The sequence below is a fragment of the Procambarus clarkii genome, chromosome 82 (assembly GCF_040958095.1).
Source record: "Procambarus clarkii isolate CNS0578487 chromosome 82, FALCON_Pclarkii_2.0, whole genome shotgun sequence".
Taxonomy (NCBI): Eukaryota; Metazoa; Arthropoda; class Malacostraca; order Decapoda; family Cambaridae; genus Procambarus; species Procambarus clarkii.
This window is the reverse complement of record NC_091231.1, coordinates 12,153,374-12,172,684: the sequence shown is the minus strand read 5'-3', so window position 1 is coordinate 12,172,684 and position 19,311 is coordinate 12,153,374. Positions and strand designations below refer to the sequence as shown.

The window sequence follows — 19,311 nt, the reverse complement described above, 5'->3', positions numbered from 1 at the left end:
TGGAGTCTCCTTGAGTCGCCTTAAGTCGCCTTGAGTCGCCTGGAGTCGCCTTGAGTCGCCTGGAGTCTCCTTGAGTCGCCTTGAGTCGCCTGGAGTCGCCTTGAGTCGCCTGGAGTCGCCTTGAGTCGCCTGGAGTCGCCTTGAGTCGCCTTGAGTCGCCTGGAGTCGCCTTGAGTCGCTTGGAGTCGCCTGGAGTCGCCTTAAGTCGCCTTGAGTCGCCTGAAGTCTCCTTGAGTCGCCTTGAGTCGCCTTGAGTCGCCTGGAGTCGCCTGGAGTCGCCTTGAGTCGCCTGGAGTCGCCTTGAGTCGCCTTGAGTCGCCTGGAGTCGCCTTGAGTCGCCTGGAGTCGCCTGGAGTCGCCTTGAGTCGCCTGGAGTCGCCTGGAGTCGCCTTAAGTCGCCTGGAGTCGCCTTGAGTCGCCTTGAGTCGCCTGGAGTCGCCTTGAGTCGCCTTGAGTCACCTGGAGTCTCCTTGAGTCGCCTTGAGTCGCCTGGAGTCGCCTTGAGTCGCCTTGAGTCGCCTTGAGTCGCCTTGAGTCGCCTGGAGTCGCCTGGAGTCGCCTTGAGTCGCCTGGAGTCGCCTGGAGTCGCCTGGAGTCGCCTTGAGTCGCCTGGAGTCTCCTTGAGTCGCCTTAAGTCGCCTTGAGTCGCCTGGAGTCGCCTGGAGTCGCCTTGAGTCGCCTGGAGTCGCCTTGAGTCGCCTTGAATCGCCTGGAGTCTCCTTGAGTCGCCTTGAGTCGCCTTGAGTCGCCTGGAGTCGCCTTGAGTCGCCTTGAGTCGCCTGGAGTCGCCTTGAGTCGCCTGGAGTCGCCTTGAGTCGCCTTGAGTCGCCTTGAGTCGCCTTGAGTCGCCTTGAGTCGCCTTGAGTCGCCTTGAGTCGCCTGGAGTCGCCTGGAGTCGCCTTGAGTCGCCTGGAGTCGCCTGGAGTCGCCTTGAGTCGCCTGGAGTCGACTGGAGTCGCCTAGAGTCGCCTTAAGTCGCCTTGAGTCGCCTGGAGTCGCCTTGAGTCGCCTTGAGTCGCCTGGTGTCGCCTAGAGTCGCCTTAAGTCGCCTGGGGTCGCCTGGAGTCTCCTGGAGTCGCCTTGAGTCGCCTTGAGTCGCCTGGAGTCGCCTTGAGTCGCCTGGAGTCGCCTGGAGTCGCCTTAAGTCGCCTGGAGTCGCCTTGAGTTGCCTGGAGTCGCCTTAAGTCGCCTGGAGTCGCCTTAAGTCGCCTGGAGTCGCCTTAAGTCGCCTGGAGTCGCCTTGAGTCGATTTGAGTCATCCAAGAGTCGCCTGGAGTCGCCTTGAGTCGATTTGAGTCATCCAAGAGTCGCCTTGAGTCGCCTTGAGTCGCCTGGAGTCGCCTTAAGTCGCCTGGAGTCGCCTGGAGTCGCCTGGAGTCGCCTGGAGTCGCCTGGAGTCGCCTGGAGTCGCCTTGAGTCGCCTGGAGTCGCCTTGAGTCGCCTGGAGTCGCCTGGAGTCGCCTTGAGTCGCCTGGAGTCGCCTGGAGTCGCCTTAAGTCGCCTGGAGTCGCCTTGAGTCGCCTGGAGTCTCCTGGAGTCGCCTTGAGTCGATTTGAGTCATCCAAGAGTCGCCTCGAGTCGCCTTGAGTCGCCTTGAGTCGCCTTAAGTCGCCTTGAGTCGCCTGGAGTCGCCTTGAGTCGCCTGGAGTCGCCTTGAGTCGCCTTGAGTCGCCTGGAGTCGCCTGGAGTCGCCTTGAGTCGCCTTGAGTCGCCTGGAGTCGCCTGGAGTCGCCATGGTCGCCAATATGGTTTTCTTGGTCTTCTTTCTGAATGGTTGGAAGATCGAGAGTAACATCTTCCATTATTCAGAGACGGCCTCTGATTGGCTCACTTCCCAGCAATCCTTGCGGTCTAATTCGCTATGGGCTCGTGCCGGTGCTGCGTCTTGATTGGTTCGTTCATCTTCCATTGGTTTGAATCACCGTTCCCAAGACTGGTTTAGTGCCTACTGACCTATCCGAGTTGAAAATGAATTGCAGCAACATTGAAATCTTCAGCAACTCCGACTGTCGTATATAGGGAACAGCAACACCGTAACTTTCAGAGACTAAGTCACGGGAACTGGGTTGGTAGCAAAAATAAATTAGAGAAAATAGGCAAATGGATCGTCAGTAATCTCCCCCACTCACCCTATCTCCCGTTTTCTTTTACTCCCTTTATGGCGGCAGGCTGGTGGTGGGGCAGTACGTGAACGTCCACGGCCAGGTGATCAGCCACGTCAACATCTCCGGCGTCAGGGTGGAGGATGGCGGCAGTTACTCCTGCGTCGCCGCCAACAGCGCCGCCTCCGTCGTCCACACCGCCCCCCTCCACGTCTACGGTATGCTATCCCAAGTCACCCTAGGGGTCATTTGAGGTCAGCAAGGTTACCCTAGGTCATGCAGGTAACGTTAACCAGACCATACACTAGAAGGTGAAGGGACGACGACGTTTCGGTCCGTCCTGGACCATTCTCAAGTCGATTTTCAAGTCACAATCGACTTGAGAATGGTCCAGGACGGACCGAAACGTCGTCGTCCCCTTCACCTTCTAGTGTGTGATCTGGTCAACATACTTCATACTTCTTAACACAGATTAACAGTGGGTGTCAGGTCAGCCTACTCGAGTGCCAAGTTAGTGCGTCAACCAATGTCAAAGATTATTCAAGATAGCACAGGACACAGGTTAGCACAGGACACAAGATAGCACAGGACACAGGTTAGCACAGGACACAAGATAGCACAGGACACAGGTTAGCACAGGACACAAGATAGCACAGGACACAGGTTAGCACAGGACAGGGAACAGGCTAGCACAGGACGGGTATTACTCAGGCTATATACCCTATACCGTGCCCTCCATGCCCACATATATGCCGCAGGTCGGCCGCTGGTGCGTGCCATGGGTCCCGTGTCGGCCGTGGCAGGAGAGACCTACAGTGTGAGATGTCCCGTGGCTGGCTACCCTATCAACTCCATCACCTGGTCCAAAGGTAAGACCCATTCACCTACGCATTCATGCACACGCACGCACATGCTCTCAATAATGCATAGACGCACGCGCGCATTTAATGCATGCATACACGAACACATTAACACCTTCATGCGCAAACGCATTCACGCAATAATTTACGCGCAAATTCATACACACGCATAATGCAATTATTTTCCCCTAATGTGATCTATATATATATATATATATATATATATATATATATATATATATATATATATATATATATATATATATATATATATATATATATATATATATATATATATATATATATATATATATATATATATATATATATATACACACATCAGCGCACGCAAATAAATACACAAAAGTAAGTATTAAATCTCCACTTCTTCACTTACCGGATACTGAAGAAAGGATGTTAGTGTTTTCTATGTATCCTCTCGTCCCTGTGTCTTCTGTGTGTCCCCGTGTCCTGAGATATAACATCAATCCTCTCGTCCTTGTCTGTCCTATGTATCACCTTGTCCTGTTTCTTACTATGTGTCCCCCTCCCCCGAGTCCTGGTGTCTCCCACGTGTCCATCCAAAGAGAGAGAGAGAGAGAGAGAGAGAGAGAGAGAGAGAGAGAGAGAGAGAGAGAGAGAGAGAGAGAGAGAGAGGGAGAGAGAGGGAGAGAGAGAGAGAGAGAGAGAGAGAGAGAGAGAGAGAGAGAGAGAGAGAGAGAGAGAGAGAGAGAGAGAGAGAGAGAGAGAGAGAGAGAGAGAGAGAGAGAGAGAGAAAGCAGGGGAAGAAAATTAATCCACTAATACACGGGATAGGGTCAGATTGCTTCGGCTTAATTCATATTACACCAGTCTACAGCTAATGGTTCTCCCTGGTCCCACTACCTCCTACCATGAACGCCCCATCATGGTGCTCCCTAGTCTCCTTACCTCCTACCATGGATCCCCTACCATGGTGATATCTGGTCCCCCCTACCTCCCACCATGGATTCCCTACCATGGTGATATCTGGTCCCCCTACCTCCCACCATGGATTCCCTACCATGGTGATATCTGGTCCCCCTAGCTCCCACCATGGATTCCCTACCATGGTACTCTCTTGCCCCTTATCGCCCTACCATGGCTCCTCCCTCCCCACCACGGCTCCTCCCTCCCTACCATGGCTACTCCCTCCCCACCATAGCTCCTCCCTCCCCCTCCGTGGCTTCTCTGCCATTTTGCTCCTGTGACGTTACGAAAATAATTTCCCTTGTGTAATCTCCGTCATAAACCTCAGGTCCCTGGCGGTCAGTTAGGGACAAAATGTTCCCATCAGTACTTCTGCCTCACAGCGTTCTGCACCAAGACATTCCGTCATGACCTTCAGCATTAAAATACTGCTGAGCCTTCAGCATAGTGACCTTCTTCTCCAATACATTTATAACTGTATTTCCGCGAGTGTGATGTGACTTCTTCCATTATCTTACCCACCATTAACCAGAAACTTCTCTATCACTATTATTTTTTTCATTATAAACAATTATATCAACCCAACTTGAAGCACCTGGCTGGAACTTTGCTCACTCTCTTTCTCATCCAAATTCAACCATCCCTTCCATTCCATTTCTCCCCAACGTACCCCTCCCTTCACTCTCCCCTTTCTCAGTCCTAATTCCTATCATGGTGCCCTGTTCTCTCCCCAAAAGCTTCCCTCTTGCAATTCACCGTGAATGGTACATCTCCCCTCTTTACGCAAATCGTTAATTTTAAGATTTTCTCGTAAATAACGAGTGAGTATATACAGGTGAGAATAAATGACTTTTTGCAGCTACCAACACACACCCCGCTTTCCTGCTCTCGCATATATATATATATATATATATATATATATATATATATATATATATATATATATATATATATATATATATATATATATATATATATATATATATATATATATATATATATATATATATATATATATATATTTATTAATTCCTATTGGAACTCTGCATGCATTTATTTACTACTCGGGCGCTAACACAGTTTTTCCAAATACTATGCTATTTTTGTAGCAAAAATCTGGGTTTTGATGCTCTAGATGTTGATTGGATTCGACAACATCTGTACAACGTTCATGTAATGAGCCAACTATGAAACAACATTCTCTTGACGTGATGAAGGGCAGAGTCGTCTTCTTGCATCCTCGTCTCCTCGTTCACCTAGATTTCACTGACATGTCCTTCTCCTCTTTCTCTGATCGCTGTTGACATCATATCTTCTTTCTCTAGTCTTCACTGCCGTCAGATGTTCAAAGGATAACAAGCAGTAGTTACTCACTGCCAAGAAGATATATATATATATATATGTATATATCATATATATTCCATATTAACTATTTCACTTTTTTCAAAGATCAGGTTTAGTCTGAAAAATCATCTTTTCTGCTATGTCCTTCCAAAATTAATGTATTCAGAAGGTTCCACCCCTGTTCTTCCCTGCCAAGGCAGTCATTGATTTCCAATGTATTCCCCAGTGGTTGAAGAATTCGATGACTGGTAGCTGGACCCTTAGATGGTTGGGGTGGTCCTTTATTTTCTTGGAGGATTTCCATTTTGACTCTAATTGCCTCTCCAGACATGGGGGGTTGTATTACTTACTGGATGGTTATATATCACCACCTCTTATTTCCTCTCTATCCTATTTTCAATCACTTCGGTAATGTAATGCTGTTTTCATTCCTGTTTTCGTGATTTCTTCCTTCAAGTTCACCAATCATTTGATCAATAGTGCACATCATCTTCTGTTTCGTCTTCATCTTATATTTGTTTCGGATCATTCGTTTGAAACATGAATTCCTAATCATTCAAGTTAGCTTCGTTTCGACTATTGCTACTATGTCAGATTCCATTTTTCCTATACTTTATTTTAGTTCCTTTGCTTTGCTTGTCACGCTATCTGCATTAGTGTGGCATGATGCCGAGGCTTTTTATCCAAGGCAATGGTTATCGACTTATTGGTCGTTACCAGGAACCACGTGTATCATGAGAAGGGAGGGTGAAGGAGGCTTCTGTGGTTAGAAGAAGGTCAATCTGGGAGAACAGGTTGGCAGCACCACAGGAGAGTCCTACTGTAGGACCAGGAAGGAGAACGTAGAAGGCTACTGTAGGAGGATGCAAAATATATGTTTTTACGTTGTTGTTGTTGTAGTGTAGTTCAGTCGTCAGGAAGGGGAATTAGACACCATCAGGAAAGGAAGGAACAGTCCTGGTTGAGACGGGAGTGAGGGGGGGGGTGTTGTTGTTTAAAATTGTGAGTTAGGGGAATGTTGAATTGGATTGGGATTATAGTAGCCAGGAATGCGCATGCGGAAGACTGTCGTGGATGAAGGGGTGTAAAGATCTTCCAAGGATTGGATCATGTAGGAAGGATTTTAATAAAAATGGTTGTAAGTTACTGATAGCGAAGGAGGGGAAGGGGTAGGGGGAAAAGGGCTTGTGTTAACCATAAGACGATGGAGTCAGTTTTTGGAAAGTTATCGGTCGAAAAGGGAGATCGCCTAAGATCGCCAATAGATGACCCTAAGAACAGTAAGAGGAGATAAATATTAAGGATGGTGGAGGCTGAGGGCCCCCCGCCCGGGGGCGTCCATCCCTCAGAAGGAATAGAGGAAGAGGAAGAACTTGGGTGGAGGAGGAGACGAGGAGTAGGGGAATAGCTGGAGGGAAAAAGTGTGCATAAGAAATATTCAGAATAAAAATAAAAAACTTTATTGAAAGCGTCATCGAAGTGGAGAGAAGAGAAGTAAAGGAAATTTGGACTGTAGCAATGAGAAAAAAATATTAGCTGAAGAGTCATAGTCTTAAAAATATGTAAGAAATAATAATATAGCATGCATAACTATACAGTATATATATATATATATATATATATATATATATATATATATATATATATATATATATATATATATATATATATATATATATATATATATATCCCCTTTCTCAAACTGCTGAACGTCCCCTGGATGCAACCCCTTAACAGTGCCCTGACACCCGGGTACCTGTTTACTGCAAGGCGAAGAGAAGCACAAGGTGAAAGAAAGCGTGCCAAACCATTTCTGTCCCGCCTAGGAATCGAACCAAAGATCCCCAATTGTGAGTCGACAACGAAGCCAACGCTCGCGAGCCTTGTCCAGAAACCACCCAATATTTTGTATTAGTTCTGAGAATTCACTAGAAATATATTTGCTAATTGTTTAATTAACTCCACCCCAGAAACCTCTGAAATTGACCTGTAAACAGAGGACTTCTTATGTCTGTTCTTGGACATAAGACGTCGCTGTCTATTAGCTAGAATGTTTGTTGGTTCGAGGTTGGGGACCAGACCCTTGGATCTAACCTCACCACCTTTGCAGGGTGAATATTGACTGTATGACAAGTGTTATAGGTTGGTTGGGGGTCGACTCCTAATGCCCCTCTTAAAGAAGGACCAGCTCCTATTCCGAATACCAGCGAGTCATTATATATGAAATGTGGGTTTGATTTTCCATAGAGTGATAAAATAGATTTATGACAGTTATCTGCTTGGAATCAACGTCAATAATGTTGATCCCTTTTGGATAACGACAATTAAATGTTACTCGAACATCTTTTACTCACTGGGAGAGAGAGAGAGAGAGAGAGAGAGAGAGAGAGAGAGAGAGAGAGAGAGAGAGAGAGAGAGAGAGAGAGAGAGAGAGAGAGAGAGAGAGAGAGAGAGAGAGAAAGAGAGAGAGAGAGAGAGAGAGAGAGAGAGAGAGAGAGAGAGAGAGAGAGAGAGAGAGAGAGAGAGAGAGAGAGAGAGAGAGAGAGAGAGAGAGAGAGAGAGGAAAGGAAGGAGGTGGAGAGAACAGGAGGTAAGGGAAGAGACAGAAAGAGAATAGGAGGTAAGGGAAGAGACAGAAAGAGAATAGGAGGGAGGGTAAGAAAAAGAGAGAACGGAAGGGAAAAAGAGAGGCAGAGAGAACAGGAGGGGGGATATAGAGTGAAAGAAAGAGAGAGAGAGGGAGGAAGAGAGAGAGAGAGAGTGAGATACCGACAGACAGACAGAGAGAGTATATATAAATATCATACCAATCAACATCCCATGCAACATATCATACCCAGAATACATTAGCATTTTTCCGATTAGCAAACGAAACAAAAGCCGATTTTCCTTGACATCTTTGAGAGACACGACATCATCTATTTCACACATCGCTATTTGATAATTAATGCATGCTATGCTATCATATACGATTTTAATTGTTATATAATAGATAACATCTAAGAAATCCAGTGTTGCAAGTCCTATCTCTAGGTGTATCCTTAATATGTTCTCAACGTATATGTTCAATTGAACGGAAAATAAGTATATAATAATACTTAACTAATACATATACATCAGTCGTTGCTACTGCATTACAAAAACGTGCTGCTGACCTTTAATATAATTACAGAATACAGGCAAAAATATTGATGTATTTTCTGGCGAGAATAATAATACTTTTTTAAAGTATAATTTTCCGGATTAGTTGTAGTATCAAAATAATATTAATATACTATGAACTCTTAGCTTAAAAATAAGGTGAAGGTAATTAACCTCACGTCAAGGGAAATTGAAGGATATTATATTGTGCAGGACAAACTAATCTGAAATGTTGAAATCTGCGACTAGACAACCTGCACACTGATTCATTAGAGTGTTGGGGGTTTAACATCGGACTCCCCCATCAGATTAACATGGGACACACCCATCAGATTAACATGGGACTCACCCATCAGATTAAAACAAGACTCACCTATCAGATTACCGCGGGACTCACCCGTCAGATTAACACGGGACTCACCCATCAAAGTAACGTGGGGGCTTACCCATCAGATTAATACGGGACTCACACATCAGATTGATATCAAACTGACCAGACAGAATATTAACCTCAAAAACACAGAATTATTATTAAATTACCACAGAATTACCTTGAGGAATGTAGAACAATTTAATAAAAGTAACATTCCAGCTGGACATCAATTTTGAACATCTGTGTAGTGTAGATAATCGTTCAACAATACAGTCGAACTGAACTACAATGATTTCCATTATATCATTATATCACAGTGACATTATATTTTAAAACCAATTTAAATGGCAATAAACAAGGAACAGAATAGATTGTCGACAAATTAATAAAAACTCTGATACTGTTAGACGTATCGCCGACCAATCTATCAGCCCCTCATTTATCTCTAGCGCTCACGATAGATATAACATAATGATATACATAAGAATACACATGCTACTAGGTCAAGGAAATATATAATCAATCTAACTATAGAAATAGACATTAACGTTATCTTTAAGACCAAGAATATATCGATAGCTAAATATATCCAAAATGAGCCATTTTGAGTTCCCATGATATATATCTATGACTAAAAGATACCCCATAATATGCTACCATTAGAGCACAGTATATATATATATATATATATATATATATATATATATATATATATATATATATATATATATATATATATATATATATATATATATATATATATATTGCCTCACCCAGCCCCACCTGTTGCCTCACCCAGTCCCACCTGTTGCCTCACCCAGCCCCAACTGTTGCTTCACCCAGCCCCACCTGTTGCCTCACCCAGCCCCACCTGTTGCCTCACCCAGCCCCACCTGTTGCTTCACCCAGCCCCACCTGTTGCCTCACCCAGCCCCACCTGTTGCCTCATCCAGCCCCACCTGTTGCCTCACCCAGCCCCACCTGTTGCCTCACCCAGCCCCACCTGTTGCCTCACCCAGCCCCACCTTTTGCCTCACCCAGCCCCACCTGTTGCCTCACCCAGCCCCACCTGTTGCCTCACCCAGCCCCACCTGTTGCCTCACCCAGCCCCACCTGTTGCCTCACCCAGCCCCACCTGTTGCCTCACCCAGCCCCACCTGTTGCCTCACCCAGCACCACCTGTTGCTTCACCCAGCCCCACCTGTTGCCTTACCCAGTCCCACCTATTGCCTCACCCAGTCCCACCTGTTGCTTCACCCAGCACCACCTGTTGCCTCACCCAGCACCACCTGTTGCTTCACCCAGCCCCACCTGTTGCCTTACCCAGCACCACCTGTTGCTTCACCCAGCACCACCTGTTGCCTCACCCAGCCCCACCTGTTGCCTCACCCAGCCCCACCTGTTGCCTCACCCAGCCCCACCTGTTGCCTCACCCAGCACCACCTGTTGCCTCACCCAGCCCCACCTGTTGCCTTACCCAGCACCACCTGTTGCTTCACCCAGCACCACCTGTTGCCTCACCCAGCCCCACCTGTTGCCTCATCCAGCCCCACCTGTTGCCTCACCCAGCCCCACCTGTTGCCTCACCCAGCCCCACCTGTTGCCTCACCCAGCCCCACCTTTTGCCTCACCCAGCACCACCTGTTGCTTCACCCAGCACCACCTGTTGCCTCACCCAGCCCCACCTGTTGCCTCACCCAGCCCCACCTGTTGCCTCACCCAGCCCCACCTGTTGCCTCACCCAGCCCCACCTGTTGCCTCACCCAGCCCCACCTGTTGCCTCACCCAGCCCCACCTGTTGCCTCACCCAGCCCCACCTGTTGCCTCACCCAGCACCACCTGTTGCCTCACCCAGCCCCACCTGTTGCCTCACCCAGCACCACCTGTTGCCTCCCCCAGCACCACCTGTTGCCTCACCCAGCACCACCTGTTGCCTCACCCAGCCCCACCTGTTGCCTCCCCCAGCACCACCTGTTGCCTCCCCCAGCACCACCTGTTGCCTCCCCCAGCACCACCTGTTGCCTCACCCAGCACCACCTGTTGCCTCACCCAGCACCACCTGTTTTAATAGCTTCAGCTGCTCCATATCTTGCAAAACGTATGCCATGTCGTCCTTCATCATCTGTTAAACCCCTCTAACCATCTACACTTCTCACCCTTTCTCTATCCCTTCCCCTTCATCCGCAGGTGGACGGACGCTCCCTATCAACCGAAGACAACGGGTGTCACCTGAAGGGGAGCTGTCAATCACCCAGGTGAGCCGTGTCGCTGACGAAGGAGACTACACCTGTACGGCCACCAGCAAGCAGGGGCACGCCTCCTCTCAGTCTCTCCAACTACGGGTCGTAGGTGAGTCTATGGGGTCGTTGGTGAGTCTAGGGGGTCGTAGGTGAGTCTATGGGGTCGTAGGTGAGTCTAGGGGGTCGTTGGTGAGTCTATGGGGTCGTTGGTGAGTCTAGGGGGTCGTTGGTGAGTCTAGGGGGTCGTAGGTGAGTCTAGGAGACCATAGGTGAGTCTAGGGGGGGTCGTTGAAGAGTCTTAGGGGTCGTAAGGGAAGTTTTGGAGTCGTATAGTGGAGTTTTGGGGTCGTAAGTGATTCTTGAGGTCGTAACTTCGGTAGAAGATCGAGTAGTCATTCTAGCAATATATAGGACCTAAGAATATGTGTGTATAGTGGGGGGGGGGGGGTAAAGAATATCGGCTATTCTAGAAGGGTATTTAGATAATTAATAGAAAAATAAAAAAAATATAAAAAATTCTTTGCCACGCGTTGCTGAGCCACAGCATCGCGTGGCCGGGTACTGCTATTTATTATATAAGACTTATATAACACCTATTTTATAAGACTTATTATATAAGACCTAATCAATAAACTTATCGCTTATATGGGACTTGATTATATGATTATTACATACGTTAAATATAAGGTTCCACGTTATTCAAAACTTCAGTGCCTCTATTTTATTATTTCCCTATATATATATATATATATATATATATATATATATATATATATATATATATATATATATATATATATATATATATGTATATATATATATATATATATATATATATATATATATATATATATATATATATATATATATATATATATATACCAGTGGGGCTGAGAGGGGCCTGACAGCTGAGTAGACAACGCTCGGGATTCGTAGTCCTGAGGTTCCCGGTTTGAACCCCCGGTGGAGGCGAAAAGAAATGAGTTTCATTCACCCTGATGCGTTTGTTCACCTAGTAGTAAATAGGTAGCTGGGAATTAGACAGCTGCTACGGGCTGCTTCCTGGGGGGGGGGGTTGTAACAAAAAGGAGGCCTGATCGAGGACCGGGCCACGGGGACGCTAAGCCCCGAAATCAATCAAATTAAATCAATCAATCGAATCATCTCAAGAAAACAATATTATACAAAATCACATTAAAATATCGCAAGATAATAACAATTATCGTAAATATGTGAACTGTTTACACAAAATGTAATTAATACCAAACGAAATCATTAAAAATATCGGTAAAACGGATGCCATATTTTATTTTAATATTAAAGACTTATAGAAATTGATTCCATTTGGATATATTGGAAATTTTGCCAATAAGAAATTTTTCCAATAGGAAATTTTTCCAATAGGAAATTTTTCCAATAGGAAATTTTTCCAATAGGAAATTTTCCCAATATATTGTTTACATTTGTGGATCTCATCAGTTACTCAGCTGAACAGAGTTAAACAACGTGCAGTTACAAAGTGAACCGTCTAGGATATAGTTGAGTTACTAAGTATAAATGGAACCGTTTGGGCACCTGGTAAACCGCGTAGAGCAGCAGGTAAACCACATGGGCATCACGGGAGTCTACCCTCACTCCCAGACATTAAGCATTAAGCATATAAATGAAATAGTTTGTTTCGTATAAACAGCAAATAGAATAGACAGTAATTGAAACAGAAAACAGTTGAAACGGGCAAATGAAATTGATTGACCAATGGAAAAGGCAGAAAAAAAGGGAGAGGCATATCAGGAAAAGACACAATGGATCAGGATACTGAAATAGACATCCAAGTTGAACAGGATACTGAAATAGACATCTACATGGAACAGGATACTGTAATAGACATCCACATGGAACAGGATACTGAAATAGACATCCACATGGAACAGGATACTGAAATAGACATCCACATGGAACAGGATACTGAAATAGACATCCACATGGAACAGAATACTGAAATAAACATCTACAGGGAACAGGATACTGAAATAGACATCCACATGGAACAGGATACTGAAACAGACATCCACATGGAACAGAATACTGAAACAGACATCCACATGGAACAGGATACTGAAATAGACATCCACATGGAACAGGATACTGTAATAGACATCCACATGGAACAGGATACTGAAATAGACATCCACATGGAACAGGATACTGAAATAGACATCCACATGGAACAGGATACTGAAATAGACATCCACATGGAACAGAATACTGAAATAAACATCTACAGGGAACAGGATACTGAAATAGACATCCACATGGAACAGGATACTGAAACAGACATCCACATGGAACAGAATACTGAAACAGACATCCACATGGAACAGGATACTGAAATAGACATCCACATGGCACAGAATACTGAAATATACATCTACATGGAACAGAATACTGAAATATACATCTACATGGAACAGGATACTGAAATTATACATCCAAACAGAATAGGACTCTGGAATAGAGATACAAATGGAAAATCCCAAAGAAATAAAATACAAATCTACCATGCGAACAAGCAATCAACAAAACAAATAAAAGTGAAGAAGGGGGCAAGACGCCACGAGGCAAACACGACGACAATATTAAGGAAATACATGGCACTAAGACAACAAACAATGAGAGGTGCACAAACAATTAAGTCACTCGTCCAGAACACAACAGTAGTAGTAGCAGCGAGGCTCCGGGGAGAGGGAGACAGCTCAGCAATAAATTCAGGCAAGGGACCCACTCCATTTACCTGATGGCAATGACAGCGCTCCAGCTCTTTATTCGGTCAAATACCCATCCGTCAACACACACACACACACACACACACACACACACACACACACACACACACACACACACACACACACACACACACACACACACACACACAGTTCTGATGAATCGATGAATACCACCGTTCCCACTCTCTCTCTTCCCCCGTCATCATCCACCCCCATTCATTCCAGCGTCGAGAGGTGATGTTATCATTCTGTCTCGCATGATATCATCATGCGATAACAGCTGCTTTCAGAGCTAGTATGTCAACAAGCATTTTTTTTTTTTTTTTTTTTTTTTTTTTTTAGATATATACAAGAGTTGTTACATTCTTGTACAACCACTAGTACGCGTAGCGTTTCGGGCAAGTCCTTAATCCTACGGTCCCTGGAATACGATCCCCTGCCGCGAAGAATCGTTTTTTCATCCAAGTACACATTTTACTGTTGCGTTAAACAGAGGCTACAGTTAAGGAATTGCGCCCAGTAAATCCTCCCCGGCCAGGATACGAACCCATGACATAGCGCTCGCGGAACGCCAGGCGAGTGTCTTACCACTACACCACGGAGACTGTTATTTGATAGGAGTTATTACATCCTTCCCAAGCATGGTAATAATTACCAGGTTATCGAAGTGTAATCATCCCATGCGTGGAAAAGATACTGCCTCATCATCATCCTAAACAGGATGATATTGTATTTGAATTATTTTCTTCTTGTAGCACTGTTGAGGATCAGATATACGAGTGAGGCCACACACTGTATTATGTTGTATTATCGTTCTCAAATAAAATGTCGTGACTATTCCAGATATGGCTATTATAGATAATACATCAAGGTTATTATAGATAATACATCAAGGATATTATTTATATTACGTCAACCATTCCCAGCAATAATATAGTGTCACTAAGCTAAGCTTAGTAACAACGAACTATAGACGTATATATATATATATATATATATATATATATATATATATATATATATATATATATATATATATATATATATATATATATAATACAATAAAGGTGAAAATATGGGGGGATACATAAGGGATAAATGTGAGGTGAAACATAGAGGCTGCAGAAGGCTTATTGGCCCATACGAGGCAGCTCCTATCAAAACACAAAGATTAATCCAGTGTAATTGGCCTGTTATGTTGGACATTGTCTTCTGTGTTGGCATCGATATGTTCTTGTCTTGTCCTTACTCTCATGGTGGGTAGAGTAAATAGTTCCGTGATTTGGGTGTTCATGGTAGGTCGCTCTATTCTTATGTGAATTGCCTCAAGAATTTGTAATCTTCTTGCATCTTGGGTTTTGTCTATTATGCAGGTATTCTTGTTCAACATTTCTCTGGTTAGAGTAATGGCATGGGCTTGTCTCATGTGATTCCTAGGGGCACCAGATTGGAATCAATCACATGAGACAAGCCCATGACATTACTCTAACCAGAGAAATGTTGAACAAGAATACCTACATAATAGACAAAACCCAAGATGCAAGAAAATTACAAATTCTTGAGGCAATTCACATAAGAATAGAGCGACCTACCATGAACACCCAAATCACGGAACTATTTACTCTACCCACCATGAGAGTAAGGACAAGACAAGAACATATCGATGCCAACACAGAAGACAATGTCCAACATAACAGGCCAATTACACTGGATTAATCTTTGTGTTTAGATAGGAGCTGCCTCGTATGGGCCAATAAGCCTTCTGCAGCCTCTATGTTTCACCTCACATTTATCCCTTATGTATCCCCCCATGTTTTCACCTTTATTATATATATATATATATATATATATATATATATATATATATATATATATATATATATATATATATATATATATATATATATATATATGTGTGTGTGTGTATTTTTTCTTGAAGTATACTAATTAAAATAATCGAAGATACAGTGACTAATACAATGCTAATAATGAATGTAGATTATTGAATAAGAAGGTAGAGAGAATTTGATCATTTTTTCATGTGTAACCAATATACCTATTTGAGAATTTCTTCAGAATATGTTATTTCAATATCTTAAAGAAAGATGAGACACGGAAACGTCTTAACTTACAAGACTCCTTCTTTCATACAAGTCTTACTCTGTGAGTAAGACACAAGTTTAATCATTCCGAGTTTCAACACCTGTACCTGTCGATGATACCGAGGATCAATGTCTCCACGGCCCGGTCTCTGTCCTGGCCTCCTACTTGGTGGTCTGATCTACCAGGCTGTTCGACGCGGCTGCTCGCAGACACCGTCAAATTTTTCCAACACTTTATTTTTAGAATGGGGAACCTGTCCTTCAAATATATCCTGATCAATCATAATTCTTCATACACATATTTACCCTCTCCTTGCTCACCCCGTCGTCCATTCCATTCCATTCCGTGCCTTTCCCTCCATTTCCCCTTTCCCATTCATCTCAATCTCTTGCCACTTCTCACCTACTTCCTTCCCTTCCCCCTTCCATCCTTCCCCCTCCCTGAACATAATGCCAATAATGGATCGATCACGTGCCGACAAAACTCATTAACTACCCATTCAGAAGCCGTTTTACAATTACCGATTCTTCTTTCAGCCTTTTTTCCTCTAATCAGAACGAGGCTTTATGAGCAGTGGCGACCTCAACCAATGACTGCCACCGAGTTTGATTTAGCGATCTACAAAATTTAGCGAATGTTTAGAGTTCTGTTTCATTATTGTTTTTATTTATAGCCTCGGTAAAATATTCTCGGATATCAGGATTTAAGAGGGTTTTCACCTCGCAAACACACGCAACGTAATTGATTCAGCTAATTCAAGTCAGTCGAGTTTCTGAACATTTAATAAGTATCACACTAACTCCGCCTCAACGGAGTGTCAAAAATTACCAGCAAGGGGAGACGAGCTTCAGTTAATTACACCAGAGAAGCTTTTTGCCTCACAAGTTTTACCTCTCAAAATGCCAGTCGGTCAAGCACGCCACACACACACACACACACACACACACACACACACACACACACACACACACACACACACACACACACACACACACACACACACATGCTAACTTTAAAGCCAGTACACACTAAAAAGTCAAATGGTTGGGACATTAAGAGCTTGATGCATTGTACACGATTGTTCCATTTTACTTTACAGACATAGAAATTGACTCATTTTCCAGCAATTTAGCAGGGATGCTATATTTATAGCGGCGCATCTCGGGTTATAGCATCACATTAGCATTTTTGGCCCATACAAATTCACCAATATCAACAACGCATTTTCAGGGAAACACTCAAATATATATATATATATGTATATATATATATATATATATATATATATATATATATATATATATATATATATATATATATATATATATATATATATATACATACATACATACATACATACATACATACGTACATACATACATACATACATACATACATACATACATACATACATACATACATAGCTAGGGACTCATGGCCTTGGAAAAGAGAATAAAGAGCATTCAGACAAAACTTTTCGTTTGACTCTAAATACGTATGAGTATTTATTTCTCTTACCACTTCTCTCACGTCTCCCCACATCCCCCTCCCCCTCTTCCCTTCCCCCCTCCATCCTTACCTTTCCTTCCCTATCTTTCCCCATCTACCCCCCCCCCTCTCTCTCAACCAACTTCTGTATCATCTTGCCCATTTCCCTTCCTTTCTCTTCACTCTCCTTCTCACTCCCCCCCCCTATTTTAGAAAATTTCATATTACAAAACAATTATTTTTATTGTTTTACTTATATGCTCGGTAAAATATTTTCTGATATCTGGGTTTAAGATGTTTCCTTTAAATATATATACGTACTTAGGGTTCACACAGCCACTAAACATCAGGACAACAGCAGCCAGCCACCAGGGTGTGGAACACCATCGAGATGCTAGAGGACCCAATGTTAGAGAGATTATCCCAAGATGAGACGCCCCACTCCCTCAACTCGTGGCCCAAGATGAGACGCCCCGCTCCCACAGCTGGTGGCCCAAGATGAGACGCCCCACTCCCACAGCTGGTGGCCCAAGATGAGACGCCCCACTCCCACAGCTGGTGGCCCAAGATGAGACGCCCCACTCCCACAGCTGGTGGCCCAAGATGAGACGCCCCACTCCCACAGCTGGTGGCCCAAGATGAGACGCCCCACTCCCACAGCTGGTGGCCCAAGATGAGACGCCCCGCTCCCACAGCTGGTGGCCCAAGATGAGACGCCCCACTCCCACAGCTGGTGGCCCAAGATGAGACGCCCCACTCCCACAGCTGGTGGCCCAAGATGAGACGCCCCACTCCCACAGCTGGTGGCCCAAGATGAGACGCCCCGCTCCCACAGCTGGTGGCCCAAGATGAGACGCCCCACTCCCACAGCTGGTGGCCCAAGATGAGACGCCCCACTCCCACAGCTGGTGGCCCAAGATGAGACGCCCCACTCCCACAGCTGGTGGCCCAGGAGCCTCGATCTACTCATTGAAAACCCAGGCCCACAGTACATAATTCCCAGATGAAATACTGATCAGAAATCCCTCCCCCAATAAATAAATACATACAAAAATGTATGTAAATGAATAACAACAACATATAGAGCCCTAAACCGAACATGAAAACAAGTCTGAAAGCATCGGAGTGTGCATAGGTGAATGCTACTCAGTATTCATCTATAAATGTCCATATATGCTGAAATACATGTGAAGAACCTCTCACACACTCACAGCTCACTGACAAGAGAGAGCCAGCTTAGCTACCAACGCACACATCGTGTCAGCAAGGCGGACAGTCAGCCTGCTATCACAACTCGCACTGAATTTCCCATTTCTAAACTTTCCCCTAACATGTGCCTCTCCATCCTCTTTACTCCCTTTCTTTCCCTCCCGCCCCACAAAAAAAGTACAAAGCCCTGGAAAAACTGTTATATAACTCTACGGAAAACACATTCCTGATTTCATACTTTATGAAAATTGCATGGTACTGCTATAAATACAGATATTTCTTAAAGAGAGGCACTAGGGCCGACCCTGATCGATCTCTGACACTCACATATAATACCATGAACGTGTTGAAATGCCACTTGTTCTTCCTTATTTTCCTGTAAACCTTACAACCTGAAGCTACTAGATAAACCCAGTCTCCAGGATTCACTTCAATGCAATTCATCCTAGAAACGTAAACGGTAAATGCGATTTATTTTTGTCACTCTTTCAATTACTTAACGCACGACCTTAAAGACCAATAACAAATCTCAGAAGACTCCTCCCCAATCCTTCCTCTCTTCCAGTCGTGTCTTCACACACAAACAGATTAAGATTTACATATATTATTCGCACTAACAATTTATGGCCCGTCTCCTTTTGTCGAGGCGTGATGAATGCTTCCTCTCTCTCCTGCTTCCAATATACAGCATTTGGGTTTACGACAGCCTGATCTGGGTTA

The 19,311-nt window shown here is 44.3% G+C and overlaps 1 protein-coding gene across 1 annotated transcript in view; it reads left to right on the top strand.

Moving 5' to 3' along the window:
* LOC123764210 (cell adhesion molecule Dscam2) overlaps positions 1 to 19,311 on the top strand; it is a 343,666-nt gene that overhangs the window by 262,471 nt on the left and 61,884 nt on the right. The window contains exons 8-10 of the mRNA XM_069316113.1: positions 2,169 to 2,320; positions 2,861 to 2,971; positions 10,956 to 11,117. Coding sequence (XP_069172214.1) covers positions 2,169 to 2,320; positions 2,861 to 2,971; positions 10,956 to 11,117 — 425 coding nt within the window. The remainder of the gene's footprint in view (positions 1 to 2,168; positions 2,321 to 2,860; positions 2,972 to 10,955; positions 11,118 to 19,311) is intronic.